General features: G+C 47.3%; 1 protein-coding gene across 1 annotated transcript; it reads right to left on the bottom strand.

Annotated features, from left to right (window-relative positions):
- Positions 1–4,611: 4,611 nt before the first annotated feature.
- nes (nestin) lies at positions 4,612–14,162 on the bottom strand. The gene is made up of 4 exons (XM_041242999.1): positions 13,157–14,162; positions 10,730–10,854; positions 9,204–9,265; positions 4,612–9,027 (listed from the first exon to the last, which is right to left on the bottom strand). The coding sequence occupies exons 1-4, from the start codon at positions 13,985–13,987 to the stop codon at positions 5,123–5,125; spliced, it is 4,923 nt and encodes a 1,640-aa protein (XP_041098933.1). The 5' UTR covers positions 13,988–14,162; the 3' UTR covers positions 4,612–5,122.
- Between the last annotated feature and the right edge of the window lie 737 nt (positions 14,163–14,899).

Below are 14,899 nucleotides of genomic sequence, written 5' to 3'. Positions count from 1 at the left end.
ATTCTATACTGCTTTTACAAAAAAAAAAAAAAAAAAAAAAAGTGTTTGTTATTGTACCAAAGTATCAATTTTGTTCCTTGAGCTCCGAGAATGTTTTATCGTATTTTATATATTAAATAGACAAGGCTGATCTGAAATCTTTGCTGGTTTGTAGTTTGTTAACTCTCTGCCTGGCTTTCTAATTACGCAGGAGCTCGCCTGCTGGGTTTGTGATTCCGTGGTGTGCGGGGGGGGGGGGGGGGGCCTTATAAAAAAAAAATACATTTTGTATTAATACAGTCAGAATTATATCCACAGCTACAGTGTCTGACGGCTGTCATTATTTCACACCAAATTCTCATTCATTCGCCTTTCTTCCATAAGCCTTGACTGCTGATTGAATTTTTTTTTTAAACAGGTCATATTGGTGATGTCTTGTTGCAGTACACCTTTTTAACCACAAGATGGTGGTGTTGCTCTTGAAGCAGAACTGGCTTTCGTTTTATACGCTTCTGTAACAGGCAATGAGAAAATGTTCGATTTTTATTTTTTAATTAGTCACTGTAGGCTGTCATTGTATCAGCTCACCTTTCATTTAAACACTCCATTCTCAGCGTTCGCATTATTATTATTATTATTATTATTATTGAGTCATTCAGCAGACGCTTCTATCCAAAGCGACTTGCAGAGACTAGGAGGGTGAACTCTGCATCATCAACAACTGCTGCTGCTGCTGCAGAGTCTCTTCCAATAGGACCTCGTTTGGACGGAGCACAAGGAGGTGAAGTGACTTGCTCAGGGTCTCACACACACACACACACAAGCAAGCAGCTCAGTATTTTTTATGAATCCGCTTTATTCACAAATGTCTTCCAAACCGAAAACACAAGTCAACAATGCCATTCCCAAATGCGATTTCAATCGAGTTCCGTTGATATTTCTTTTCTTTTTAAATCTGTATCTCTGTTCCCGTTATTTATTTATTGATTGATTTGTTTGTTTGTTTATTGTATATGAACCGCGCACACGTCACCTCCTCACAGTCCAGACCTGACTGAACGGTCCTCGGCTGAGCACAGCACAGCTTAAACAGATCAGCCTGTATAGGGCACAAGAAAACGGGATGCCGCTGTGGTTTTGAAGACTGTTTCTCTCCTGGTTTTAATGATCCGTCTACAGTTATGCGGTCAATTTGGTCAGAAAAAAAAACAACAGCAGCGTCGATACGGCCGAGCTGTACAAACGTAACTCTACCGGTAGATGGCAGCATTGACACAAATTTCACAATTTCTCCTTGTCTTCTCGTGAAGAACGAGGCGTGCCCCTCCACGTTTCTATCCTGCTTCAGTAAATACATTTAAAAAATGTCTTTGTGCTCATCAAGACGCGCCTCTTTGTTAGACAGCATTCTCCTGGGGGGGTTAAAACGCACAGAATCGAGTCTCTGTTTAAAAGCGCAGAATGTTTTAGATCCCATTACGTCACCTGGTTGGCATTTATAACTGTGTGAGTGTGTGTGTGTGTGTGTGTGTGTGTGTGTGTGCTTCAGAAAAACTCTGCTCTTCAATTTGCGCCCTCCTGCTCATGTCTCTGTGCTGAATTTGAAGCCGTGTTGTTCTTGGGCTGTTAACCGAAACATTTTACGCTTTTAAAGACTTCAATCGGGTTGTTTGCTGCGCTTTGGAGAAAACGAATTTTCCCCAAGCCTGATTGGAGACTCCAGCTTGTGAATGTGTGACCTCTCTGCTGGGATGACGTCATGGGGGAGCACGACCAAGCCTGGCTGCGTTCAGCCCGGCAGACAGACCCAGCATTGATATGGCTCTCGCTGCAGTGCATGCACAATCGCATCAGGACGAGACTTTAAACACACACTCTGCAGGCCTGGGGAGATGCAAGACTTGTGTTTTGTGTGTGTGTGTGTGTGTGTGTGTGTGTGTGTGGTGGGTGGCTGGGGGGGTGGATAACAGCCTCGTTTAATTCTTCCAGTCTGTGTGCTGTGTTTGGTATTGAATGTCGAAGGCTGTGATTATCCTTTGCAGTTGTTAAAGTGAGTTTGCGGTGGCGTCTCTAAACTGGCCGGCGCAAGGAGGAGTAAATTTGGAATCTGAGTTTATCTGTCCGCAGCACGCTGCATTCTGCAGACATGATCTCACAGTCTGTGCGATTCATCAGACAGCTGACTCTGGGTTCGCTTCTGTTGCGACCGCAAAATCTTTCGGCAGCTTTTTAAAAGCGAGTCGTTTTCAGATTTAGTTTTTCCTAGTTTTGCTCGATTCCTCCTCTCTCCAAACCCACAATCACCGCTAGAGGTTCTGTATCCCTGTCTGTCTGTCTGTCTGTCTGTCTGCCTGTCCCTCTGTACAGTACATCACACTTCAGTTTTGTGCTACTGAACAGTTTATCAGTGTGTTAAGAAGCTTGCTGTCGCTGTTCTTCAGCACAGCCTAGTGAAAGTTTCAGCTTCTGGCAGGCGTCTGTCTCTCCAGTTCAACCTTAGGGACCCACTAAACAAGCAGAGAAAGGGGGGTGCAGACCATTCAATTTGATTCTAGTTTCTCTGTTTTAAAAATAGGGGCGTACGTGCAGCTGGCCAGCTATAGCCCTGTGTTTCAAAAGATTGCATCAGACGGAAGCCTTGAGCCAGGGCTGCTATCGCATACCACAAAGGAACCAAACCCACATGCTGCTGGGCAGGGAAGAGAAACAGGTGCTGAGAGAGCTGTGGGTACGTGGTCTGGACTCTGGAAACACCGCTGTCTCCAAGCCTCAAGCCTGCCCTGGGCTGGAGGGAGCACCCTTTCTCTTAGGGGGGTGAGGGAGGAAGGGAGCAGTTCAGTCTCTGTGCCTCAAGCCTGCCCTGGACTGGAGGGAGCACCCTTTCTCTTAGGGGGGAGCACCCTGAGGGAGGGAGGGAGCAGTTCAGTCTCTGTGCCTCAAGCCTGCCCTGGACTGGAGGGAGCACCCTTTCTCTTAGGGGGGGTGAGGGAGGGAGGGAGCAGTTCAGTCTCTGTGCCTCAAGCCTGCCCTGGACTGGAGGGAGCACCCTTTCTCTTAGGGGGGGTGAGGGAGGGAGGGAGCAGTTCAGTCTCTGTGCCTCAAGCCTGCCCTGGACTGGAGGGAGCACCCTTTCTCTTAGGGGGGTACTTAAAAAAAAAAAAGTTCAGTCTTCATTTGTTAAAACTTAAAAAAAAAAAAAAAAAACATTTGTAAAAAAAAAAATTTGACTAGACTGACTGGTTTTTACTTCTGTTGGATTTTCAAATGAATGAAAAGAAAATGAAAAAAGGAAACCAAAGAGATAGAATAAGACAGTAATGCAGTTATCACTCTTGGATTGTATCATCTGTGCATGCAGGCATGCAGTTTGCAGGATTCCAAGCATGGAGGGGAGAGAGAGAGAGAGAGAGAGAGAGAGAGAGAGAGAAGAGAGGAGAAGGGAGTTTGGGAGCGAGGAGAGTGGGGTAAATGAATTGGTTTTTTCTCCCCTTTGAAAATAATCAAATGAATAACAAAGAGGAGGGTGAATAAAGGAGCCAGTCCAGACTGTGAGGTCATCCTCTATTGTTCTTAAATCTGTTTTCAACACAACCCCCTCGGCCTGCCCCGACAACCTCTCCTTATAAGGCCTGGGGCACGGAGTTGTCGATCGGCCTTGCTGAAGGTCAGGGTGGCTGGGTCGGTGCCAGGCTCTCTCTGTGTGTGGGCAGCACGCTGACTCACTCAGAATAGCAGCCAGGAAAGAGAGAGATTATACAGCAGGAGGGGTAAGCCATCACAATACATACCAGGACACGAGTTACTAGGACGTCCCGGGAAAATTGGGATTGTCCCAATGTACAGGCTTGATTTTTATTGCCCCTGTCAGAAACAGTAAAACTGTTTAATCAGCCAGGTTGTTATTGAATTGATTTTTTTTTTTTTTTTTTTTAAAGTACAAAACTGTAGCAGCGTCCTTCGCAAGCTGACAGCAGAGTTTATTAGATTGTGTTTGCAGCATTCAAAATTCAAATAAACGATCTGTTTAATAATTCTGCTCGTGTGTTTTAATGATCCCACTCAGTCCCAATCATGGGCTGATTAACACAGTCATTTTAAAACTGCTTTCTCTCTCTCTCTCCTCTCACCCTCCGTGCACTCTCTCTCTCTCTCTCTCTCTCTCTCTCTCTCTCCTCTCACCCTCCGTGCACTCTCTCTCTCTCTCTCTCTCTCTCCTCTCTCTCTCCTCTCTCTCTCTCTCTCTCTCTCTCTCTCTCTCTCCTCTCACCCTCCGTGCACTCTCTCTCTCTCTCTCTCCTCTCACCCTCCGTGCACTCTCTCTCTCTCTCTCTCTCTCTCTCTCTCTCTCTCTCTCTCTCTCACTCTCTCTCTCTCTCTCTCTCTCTCTCTCTCTCTCTCTCTCTCTCTCTCTCTCATATAAACTAATTGTTGTGATCTGCAATAAATACACCAATGTTTAACTTTTTAAAATTCTGATTGTATTATAATCAATTATTTAAGATGCTAAAGCACTATTGATTTAGAATGCAAAAAATTACATAAATAAAGACAATTGAATTGGATACTTAACGAGTTACAGGGCAGGATTTCAAAGCATTCAAGAAAGAAAGAAAAAACAACACAGACACGAAATGAAAGGGAAAGCGAGTCAAAGTAAGTTTATTTTCTGAACGCTTCAGAATAGCAAGCAGGCCTGCAGGACGACAGAGTCTGTTTGAATGAGCTGGAACTCGTTTCTGGGGAGAGTCGTCATTGCAAAGCGTCCAGCGTGCGAACCCTAGCCCTGGCAGCTGGTCTTTCAAATGTGATTCTCCCGCATGTCTGGAGAAAAGTTTCTCCAGCTGCGGCCGTATTGCGTTTATTAGGATCCTATAGTCCCGGATTGAATGACATCCCTCCTTCCAGTCAAACCATGCGAATCGCATTGATTAACCAATCAGCACGCAGCCCCTAGTAACTTAAAAGCAGAGCGTGTCTTGCAGAACAAAATCGAATCATTTTTAGTTTGGAGTGAAAAGCTATAATAACTCACCAGCTAAGGCTGGTTTCACCGTTACTGTCGGTCGACCAAGATTGGTGCTCACCTGGATCTGTGAAACCAGCTGGCTTGTGTGTTGTATTGCTTTAACTCCCAGCATCCTTCTTACTCCCCCTCTGAAGACCAGGAGTCGTGTTCCTCAAGGGAATCACCTGAATGCTGCAGCTCTTCGTGCCCCCTGATTCCATAGAAGACCCCTTTGGCGCTGTCCTGGGGGTGGTCTCCTTCTACTAGTAGCGCGGAGACAGCCTCGCCGGCGTTTGCCATCTTCTCCGTCTTGCGGATCGGAGAAGCATCACCTCCTTCAAAGCCCGCCTTCCGATCTTCTCCCCCATCCTCTGTGAATTCCGTTCTCTGAGCCGTCATCTGCCCCCAATGCTGCTGGACCTCGGGGTTCACTTGATCGTCAAGTCCAGTCTTCCCACCCGAGGCGTCTCCCTGAACATCTAAGAACCCTCCTTCTGTGCTTCTCCAGGCTTCCGCATTCTCATCCCAGTGCTTCCCATTTATAGAACTTGTGTTCAACAGCATTGGGTCTCCATTCTCCCTCTGCTGTCCATTGCTGGTGGGCTTGCTGTCTTTCGGATCAGAGTGGAAGATGTCGATTTCAGCTGTGGTGCTGCTTGGGGACTCCCAGAAGTTCTGGAAAGAGCTCTTGTATTCATCTGCCACGGTCTCTTCAGTTGCCAGATCTCCAGGTAACTTGTGGAGACCCTCATCAGCTTCCTTACCCACTGAAACAGGGTCTCTAGCTTGCCACAGACTTGGGTCACATGTCTCCAGAACCTCCTGTTCTTCATTTTCAGGCTGCATGCTTTCCGTCCACACCTCCACAGGGGAAATCGAGCGGCTTCTTTCTTCATTTTGGAACACCTGAGATGCAACCCCTTCCAAAGAGTCTGCCGTCGAATCTTCGGAATCGCTTGCTGGCTGGCGATCAATGGGCTTTTGCCCCTCTGTCTCAGCTTGGGTTTCATTGCCTGGCAGTACCTGCGAGGCATTGGGAGACTCGTCCTCAGAACTGTATGATCCTTCGGAATACAGGTTGGCTCCAGATAAGCTGCCGGAGGTGTTGCAGCGGTCGCTGGGTAGGGAAAGCTCCTCCATGTAATCCACATTGGTCAGCATGGAGAGATTCTGATGGCCCTCTTCAGTTCTGCCTCCTATGTGATCTCCAGAGTCTGCAACAGGTTCGATCAACTCCTCAGCTGAATCAGGGTTTGGATCTAAGAGTGAACCTGTGGATTGCTTATCTGCCTGCCAGCCCTCTTCAGAATCCTGATCTTCTCCATCTTCATCTGCCACAGGCACCCAATCGTCCACCTTTGTTCCCAGTGGGGACGTGACTAGATTGCCTGTCTCAGTGACTAGTCCCTTCTCTATTTCTTCAGTGTGGAATTCCCCATCTTCTGGTGGCTGGTCCGTTTTGATCTCTGTGTCTCCCTTCAGTGCTGTCTCCATGACATCAGTGAGAGATTCCTGGTCTCTCTCATTATCAGCCCCCTCCAGTCTAGTCTCACTTTCTTTACTGTGGGATTCTTCTTCTTCTTCTTCTTCATGGTGTGATTCCACCTCCTGCGCTCTCTCTAGCTCCTCACTGTGAAATCCCTTCTGCACTTCATTGTCCAGCTCAAGCTGTGTGTCCTCCTCCAGCACTGGTTCAGTGTGGGATCCCCTGTCTGTGTTTGTTTCATTGTCTACTTTCAGGTCTAGTTCTTTCTCGTGTGGCAAGCTAACTTCTCCATCCTCAGCCGAATCCTCTTCTGTTTCTAACTCGCTCTCCGCCAAGTCTTTGCTTTTACCTGCTTCTGCATTCCCTTCCACAAACACCTCCCCCTGATCGTGCTCGTCAACTGTTCTGGTCGGAGCTCCGTCCTTCGCAGCGTTTTCGAAATCCTCCGTCCACAGCTCAAGCTTTTCTGCTCTTTTCTCTAAAGCTCCTTCTTCAGCTTCTTCTGGTTGAGAGTCAGGCAAGACCTCGCCTTCGGAATCATCCTCTGATTCATCGGTGGGAACACCAGCTTCCTGAGCCAGGTGTTTCTCTTCTTTCATCTCATCTCCTTCTTGCAAACTGGCCAGGTTCTCGTCGTTCTTCTCATTCTCCTCCTTTGCAGAACTGATATTAAGTTCTGAACCTGTTTCTTCTTCTCCTCCTTTAGTAGCAATCAAGTCATCTTCTGCATCTTCCGATATCGAACCTGGGACAGTCGCCTCTCCCACGTCTTCATCGCTCTCATACCTGATCAGGGTTCGGGTGTCGGCCGCTGTATTTTCAAGGGCGTAGCTGTCATTGCTGTCCAGCTCTCCTCCCTCCACTCTCCAGGACTGGGAGACACTGGGAGACTCGGCTGCATCCAAGCAAGCCCACTGGTCAGGGTGTGCTGAACTCAGCTTGAGCTGCGCGTCTAAGTTGAAGTCGTCTTCTGGTCCATCATTACCCCCCTTATCCATCTTCTCGACAAAAACTTCCAGCTCGGCTTCGGTTTTCCCAACAAATTCCTCTGTGGAAATCTCTCTCGCCACGTCGGGAACTTTGTTTTCTCCCAGTGGCGTTGCTTGATCACCGACCAGCAGTTCTGCTGCTTGTTCTTCCTCGAAAGGATCGTCCCTTTCTGTCTCGGAGCTCACATGGTCGCTGCTATCTCCAATCTCCTCGGTCTTTGATGTGGCCTCCTGTGCTGTTGGTGATAGAGACGGCTCAAGAGCTTGCGATGGGCCCTTTAGCATGGTGTCCGTCTCCACGTGTTCATCGTGGTTCAATTCAGAAGCATCTTCGCTGGTATCCAGGCTGCTGTCAGTAGAACCCAAGTCCCGGGGACTCTCTTCTGCTTCCATTTCTCTATGTGTTTCACCTTCAGGTTTTTCCAAGAGGCTTTTGTCCTCTTCTCCTGTCTCTTCGGTCAAGGATGGCTTTTTTTCTTGCGAGCAAAGATCATCTTCTGGGTCAGTTTCTCCTAATTTGACCTGGTCAGTATGAAGCTCTGTCTTCAATTCTTGCACAAGATTTGTGGTTATAGCCGCCTGGGGCTTCATTAATTCATCAGTGTGCTTTACAGTGCCTGTGTCGCCGCTGTGCGTCTCTGTGTTATCCTCTGAGTTAAGCCGCGCCTCTTCATGGCTCAGATCTGCCACCAAAACCTTCTCAGTCTCCTCTACGGTCACTCGCCCCTCCTTGGTTCTGGATGGATGTCCCTCCTTTGATTTCTCCATCATAGCCTGCTGAGCTCCTGAAGGAGAATCTCCATTCTTGCTGTCCTCAACTCTTTCCTCTTCCACATCCCCGCTGGGTTTAGAGGCTTCTGCTTCTTCCGGTTGAGGTTGACTGATTTCAGCCCTGACACTCGCTTCCACACCTGCAAGGACTTCAGGACAAGCCTGAGATGATACTTCCAGAGCCGTGCTTTGAGAGATGGCCGTGTATTGGCGGTACGTTTCGAAGATCAGGTCGTCTTTCACAACTGAGGGGTCTTCACAGGGGGCTTCTGGTGAAGCTCTGTCCTCGTCCTTGATGTTACCCAAGGCGTACGACAGCTGATCCTCAAAGCTCTGACCCCATTCTGGTTCGTCAGGGTGCATGCTGGGAAGGTTGTCCTCTGCCGGCTCAGTCAAAGCCTGGGTCTTCACGTCATCTCCGAAAAGATCTCCCTGGTCTTCAGAAGATGTTTTATCCTGGATGTCGCCTGGTGTTTGAAAAGCTGCCTGCCTGGTAGAGTCGGCAGCAACCATCACCTTCTCCATCACGCTGAATCCTTCTGTTTTGATCTCCTGAATAATATTCTCTTTCAGAGATGGATCAACAAGGGTGCTTCCCAGGGTTTCTAGGGGGCTCTTATCGATGGCTGTGACTGGCGTGGTGGTCTTCGGATTGGGCTTTGGAGGGGGGGTGCATTGCGGACCCCTGACGTCAATCACGTCGAGTTTCACACGGACTGAGCTACTTTGGGGACGAGCGGTGAGCGGAGTCCCGACCCTTCCTCGAAGCTCCTTCAAACTTGACTCCAAGCAGCCATCTGCGAAACCAAAATGAGAGTGTGTTGTTTTTTCCATTGGAAATGAGAATTTCTTTTTGGCTTAAGATCTGGAACACGTCAATCTTGGCTAATTAAGCCAGCAGTTGTTGCAATTAAGACCAGTAGCTCTCCAGGACCAGGGCTGGGGACCCCTGATCTGTACTGTTGGTTCTCACCTTTGTGGAGGAGGCCCGTTTTGAAGTCTTGAATCCTCCAGCTCTCAGAGTCAAGAAGAACTCTGCAATGGAAAGATAGCGAGATATTGTGAGTACAGGAGACGAACCAAATGAATTTCTCTTTAAAAATCAATACCAGCTGTATTCATGTAACTTGATGCGTTCTAAACCGATATTCCTTCACCGAAAAAAAAAATCAGATCTTTTGTTTTGGCTACAAATGTCCTTGTCCTGTTTTTTGAGTTTCATATGTTCCTGTATTCAGAGCAGTGAAATTTCACGCCAGCTGTGAAGCTCAACGCATTTAAAATGAAGCCGCTTTATCATCGCTGCTAGGGAGGGAAAAAACACAGAGAAATGTATCCGAACACCCCATTGCTTCTGTAGTTTTGATTTGCTGTGCGTCTGAAATCAAACCACTGGAACTGAAAATCTGGGGAAACTGTCTTGCAAATTAGCGATTGTCTGATTGCATTGATGACTTTAATAGGGCACCCGTGCAATTCATTTCAAACAGTAAAGAGAAAAGGAACACAGAGCCGCACACGGTAAAACGCAGGAGACTTTTTAGAAGCTGTTTAAGACGCCTGATTAAAGCACAACCCCTCCCCTCATACTGCAGTCTGGAGCATTCCATTGCATCGCTGAGCCTTTAAGAGCAATGTTAATGCAGAGTGGCACTTTGTCCAGCAAAGACACACACCGCGTGGGGGGGGGGGGCTAACACAAAGGCCTGGTCTCTATAGCCCTGTTGTCATGGTAATGAAGTAGCAGCCAACTTATTGTGAGACCATCTGCAACCTTGGTACCCCACCCCCTCATACCGACACACACACATGCACTGGTATGCAACGTGTTGCACGCATACTATTAGAAATATATATATATATATAAATATCTCCACTGTTTTATATGGGGAGGGAAGAATGAGCTGACATGAGCTCCTATGAGGCGATCCTGCATTTGCTTGCTAGTCTTCCATATGAACCCATAACAGGCTTCATTCGACTTTATGAAGCGAAATGAGATCATTCTACAGGGTGATGCAAAACTTTTTGACCAGAGCTGCACACCATTTTAGTTTTGCACTATACTAATACAGCACTAGTTTTGAAGTGTGAGTGCATATAGTAATAATAATAATAATAATAATAATAATAATAATAATAATAATAATAATAATAATGTATTAAAATAGTTTTTTCTTTTTTTTTTAATCCGTCCCCATAGGTGGTCTCTGCATGACAGGATTAAGGAATGACATCATCGTTTTGAGAACAAGGGGGCCGGCTAACGGGGTCCCCTTTCTCGGAAGCCGATGAAAGCAAGCTGTCGCTTTGTGTTCCCTCCAGCGTGCTGCGCTCTGATCGGCCAGGGGGTGATGTCATGGCTTTCTGATCGGCCAGGGGGTGATGTCATGGCTTTCTGATCGGCCAGGGGGTGATGTCATGGCTTTCTGATCGGCCAGGGGGTGATGTCATGGCTTTCTGATTGGCCGGTGGGATGATGGCGTGGTTTTGAATTACCTGTAAGTGGTCACTTCCAGGCTCAGTGACATTTTGAGCTGCGTGAGGTTCTGTTTGTCGGAGAGAATGACGGCCATCTGCGCGTCCAGCGACTGCTTCTCTCTCTCTAATCTCTCGACCTCTGCCTGAAAATACAAGAGACACAAACAAGGGGGTGATTGATGGAGCTGCAAAACTGCGGAGAACAGAATTCCCGGGAAATCATAGTCTTCCACAGATTCGGCACACTCTGCAGCGACAGCATCAGCTTACCGACCCTAAAACGGACCGCCGAAGTGACGGGCATGCTGGTCGTTCGCTTCTAGTTTGGTTAAACGAACGCAAGAAAAAAATTAAGAGTTGATGAAAGACTGGAGTTACAAAGGTTTATCAGGGACAAAGTGTACAGTCTCTTTCTTTCTTTCTTTCTTTCTTTCTTCCATTGCCATAGCATTGTAATATAGTCAAGACGTTGGGGCCCCCATCGCTAGTTTCTAAGATTTTGGTCTCCGCATCTTGATTGCAAACTGAAAACATTTTTATTCTGGCGCTCAAGAGACATTCCTCCAGTCCTTCTCTCTCTCTCTCTCTCTCTCTCTCAGAATGGAAATTGCCTGTTTTGGTATAAATGCCAGCTGACAGTAACAGGGAGATATTTTTCTGACTGCGCTGGCTGTTGCACGGAGGAATGGCAGCCCTTCATTAGTTTCAGTACTTTTAAAGCGATCGCTGTTGTGTGATGGAGTGATTGCCAGTTTAAAGGCTCCACTCTCAGCTCTCCAGCTCTGTCATTACGCATCACCTTAACAATACGGAGCACTGGTCTGCACACGTCATTCTCAGCTCGCTCGTTTAAACACTTCATTCTGTAACTCCCTGCCTCGCTGGGCAGGCAGTGACCGCGCTGCTCTCTGTCTATCAAGCAAACTAGCCTGTTCTAATTCCTTCTCCTAAACCCCAGCCCACAGTGTGCATTCCTGCTGTCCGTTTGCATTGAAAATGGGAATCCTTTTCAGGGTGAAAGCACAAGAGACGCCAAAAAGAAATGCCACAATAGTTTTAACCAACCGTTCAGCATTCCTCAAGCTAGCAAATTCAATACAGATCAGAACTCAGCACTGGGGATCCGAGAGCCAGCTAATTCAATACAGTCTAGTGTAGAGAACTCAGTGCTGTACTGGGGATCTGAGAGCAGCTAATTCAATACAGTCTAGTGTAGAGAACTCAGTGCTGTACTGGGGATCTGAGAGCAGCTAATTCAATACAGTCTAGTGTAGAGAACTCAGTGCTGTACTGGGGATCTGAGAGCAGCTAATTCAATACAGTCTAGTGTAGAGAACTCAGTGCTGTACTGGGGATCTGAAAGCAGCTAATTCAATACAGTCTAGTATAGAGAACTCAGTGCTGTACTGGGGATCTGAGAGCAGCTAATTCAATACAGTCTAGTGTAGAGAACTCAGTGCTGTACTGGGGATCTGAGAGCAGCTAATTCAATACAGTCTAGTGTAGAGAACTCAGTGCTGTACTGGGGATCTGAGAGCCAGCTAATTCAATACAGTCTAGTGTAGAGAACTCAGTGCTGTACTGGGGATCTGAGAGCAGCTAATTCAATACAGTCTAGTGTAGAGAACTCAGTGCTGTACTGGGGATCTGAGAGCAGCTAATTCAATACAGTCTAGTGCAGAGAACTCAGTACTGTACTGGGGATCTGAGAGCAGCTAATTCAATACAGTCTAGTGTAGAGAACTCAGTGCTGTACTGGGGATCTGAGAGCAGCTAATTCAATACAGTCTAGTGTAGAGAACTCAGTGCTGTACTGGGGATCTGAGAGCAGCTAATTCAATACAGTCTAGTGTAGAGAACTCAGTGCTGTACTGGGGATCTGAGAGCAGCTAATTCAATACAGTCTAGTGTAGAGAACTCAGTGCTGTACTGGGGATCTGAGAGCAGCTAATTCAATACAGTCTAGTGTAGAGAACTCAGTGCTGTACTGGGGATCTGAGAGCAGCTAATTCAATACAGTCTAGTGTAGAGAACTCAGTGCTGTACTGGGGATCTGAAAGCCAGCTAATTCAATACAGTATAGTGTAGAGAACTCAGTCCTAGGGATGAGAGAGTCAGGGAGTACTCAGTAATGTAGGATACAGAGTTTATTTCTGTATTGCTGACTCACTCAGCAGACAATATAACTATGCAGCTGCCCAGGCTTTTCGATTGCAGCAGGATGTCCTGTCTTTATTGGGAGAAATTGAAATTTGAATAGCCAAACAGACAGATGCAGTTCAAAGAGCAACTTGTTTCTCACATCATGACAGCTGTGGACAAACATTCAGCATCACCTGGAGTTTTAGGATTGAGACATGCCTTGTTGCTGGTGTCTGTAACTGCGATCCGGCACAAATTAACCCCTGGATGTACCCCGTATGGAAAAATCAAAAGTTGAATTACCTGAATCTTCTCCAGCTCTCTCTGCTGCCTGCCCCACTGCTTGGAGACCTTCTCTTCCAGCATCTCCTTCCTCGCCCGAGCTCCCTCCAGCTCTTTAGTCAAGCTCTGCGCCCTTAGGTAGCCCTCCTTCTTCTCCTCCAAAATCTGGGCTAGCCGTGCCCTGGCTTGGGCCAGCGTGTCCTCGAGGCGGGCCATCTGGTTCTGATAAGCCTCTGTGACCATCTTCCACGTTTCCACAGCCCTTGCAGAATAATCCAAGCCCAGATCTCCCAGTCGAGGGGAGGAGGAGAAGCTGTTGGGAGCCACGCATTTCTTGCTGGATTCAGAGATCTGGGTCTTCAAGCTCGACGTTTCCTCTTGATGGACCTCCGTCATTAGCTGGAGCTCCTTCTCCAGCTGGGCAGCCTTCTCCCTCATCCAGATCTGACTCCTTCGTTCTTCTTCCAGGACCTTGCTGGTTTCCCTCAGCCTCTGCTTCACCGCTTCTCGGGCTGTGATTTCCTTGTGCCTCTTGGCTCTCACTCCTTCCATCTCCTCCCTCAGGTTGTCCCTTTCCAGCTCGGCACGGTCTTTCCTCCTCCAGGCTTCCTCTACCTGCTCCCTGGCCTGCCTCAGCTCCTCCTCAAGGGCATCCTTCCGCGATCGGGCCCCTTGGTCCTTCTTCAGGTGGTCTATCTCTCCACGCAGGAGCTCGTTCTCCTCCTCCAGGAACTTCACCTTGGAGAGGTAAGACTCCAGTCTTTTGTTGAGATCCCACATTTGGAGCTTTTCCTCACCCAGAACTGACTTCTGCTGCTGCTGCCTGCCGATTCTTCCAACTGTGACCTCCATGGTGCTGAGTAAGAGAACGACTCTCTGTCTCTGTCTCTCTGTCTCTCCTTATCTTTCTCTCTCTCTCTTTCTCTCTCTGTGTCTTCTAGTTTGTTTCAGAGTGCTGCTGTTTCTGGCAGTGAGAGGGAGGCGGTGTCTCTCTCAGTGACTCTTATTGTGCAGATGGTCTGGAGAGCTTGCCTGCTCTTTCATACTCAAATTTTGGGAGGAGGGAGGAGGGAGGAATTCCCTCCCCCCCAGGGGGGGGGGGTGGGATGGTGTAGAAAATTTGGGCTTAACTCTTTCAGTGCTGGAACAGTTGCTGATATATATATATATATATATATATATATATATATATATATATATATATATATATATATATATATAGGTAGATAGATAGATAGATAGATAGATAGATAGATACAGCAGTGTGCACATTTATTAGAACACCCCATTGCTTCTGTAGTTTTGATTTGCTGTGCGTCTGAAATCAAACCGCTGGAACTGAAAATCTGGGGAAATTGTCCAAACAGGCAGATTAGCGATTGTCTGATTGCATTGATGACTTTAATAGGCCACCCGCGCAATTCATTTCAAACAGTAAAGAGAAAAGGAACACAGAGCCGCACACGATAAAACGCAGGAGACTTTTTTTAGAAGTTGTTTAAGAGGCCTGATTAAAGCACAAAGCGGTCTGACATTTGCACACACGGGTGTTGTTTCTGTATTCCCGATTACTGAGAGGAGGTTGAAATCCTCACACCTAGAGGTGTTTGCATGCAGGCGGGTAGATGAAGCAGATCGATGACACATCTGGAGATGCTCTGGTACACGGGCACACTGCTGTATTCTCTCTCTCTCTCTCTCTCTCTCTCTCTCTCTCTCTCTCTCTCTCTCTCTCTCTTATTTGAAATCGCTCTCATCCACTTA

The sequence above is a fragment of the Polyodon spathula genome, unplaced genomic scaffold (genome assembly GCF_017654505.1).
Source record: "Polyodon spathula isolate WHYD16114869_AA unplaced genomic scaffold, ASM1765450v1 scaffolds_1547, whole genome shotgun sequence".
NCBI lineage: Eukaryota > Metazoa > Chordata > Actinopteri > Acipenseriformes > Polyodontidae > Polyodon > Polyodon spathula.
The sequence above is the reverse complement of the archived record's forward strand: the minus strand, read 5'-3'. Positions and strand labels throughout refer to the sequence as shown.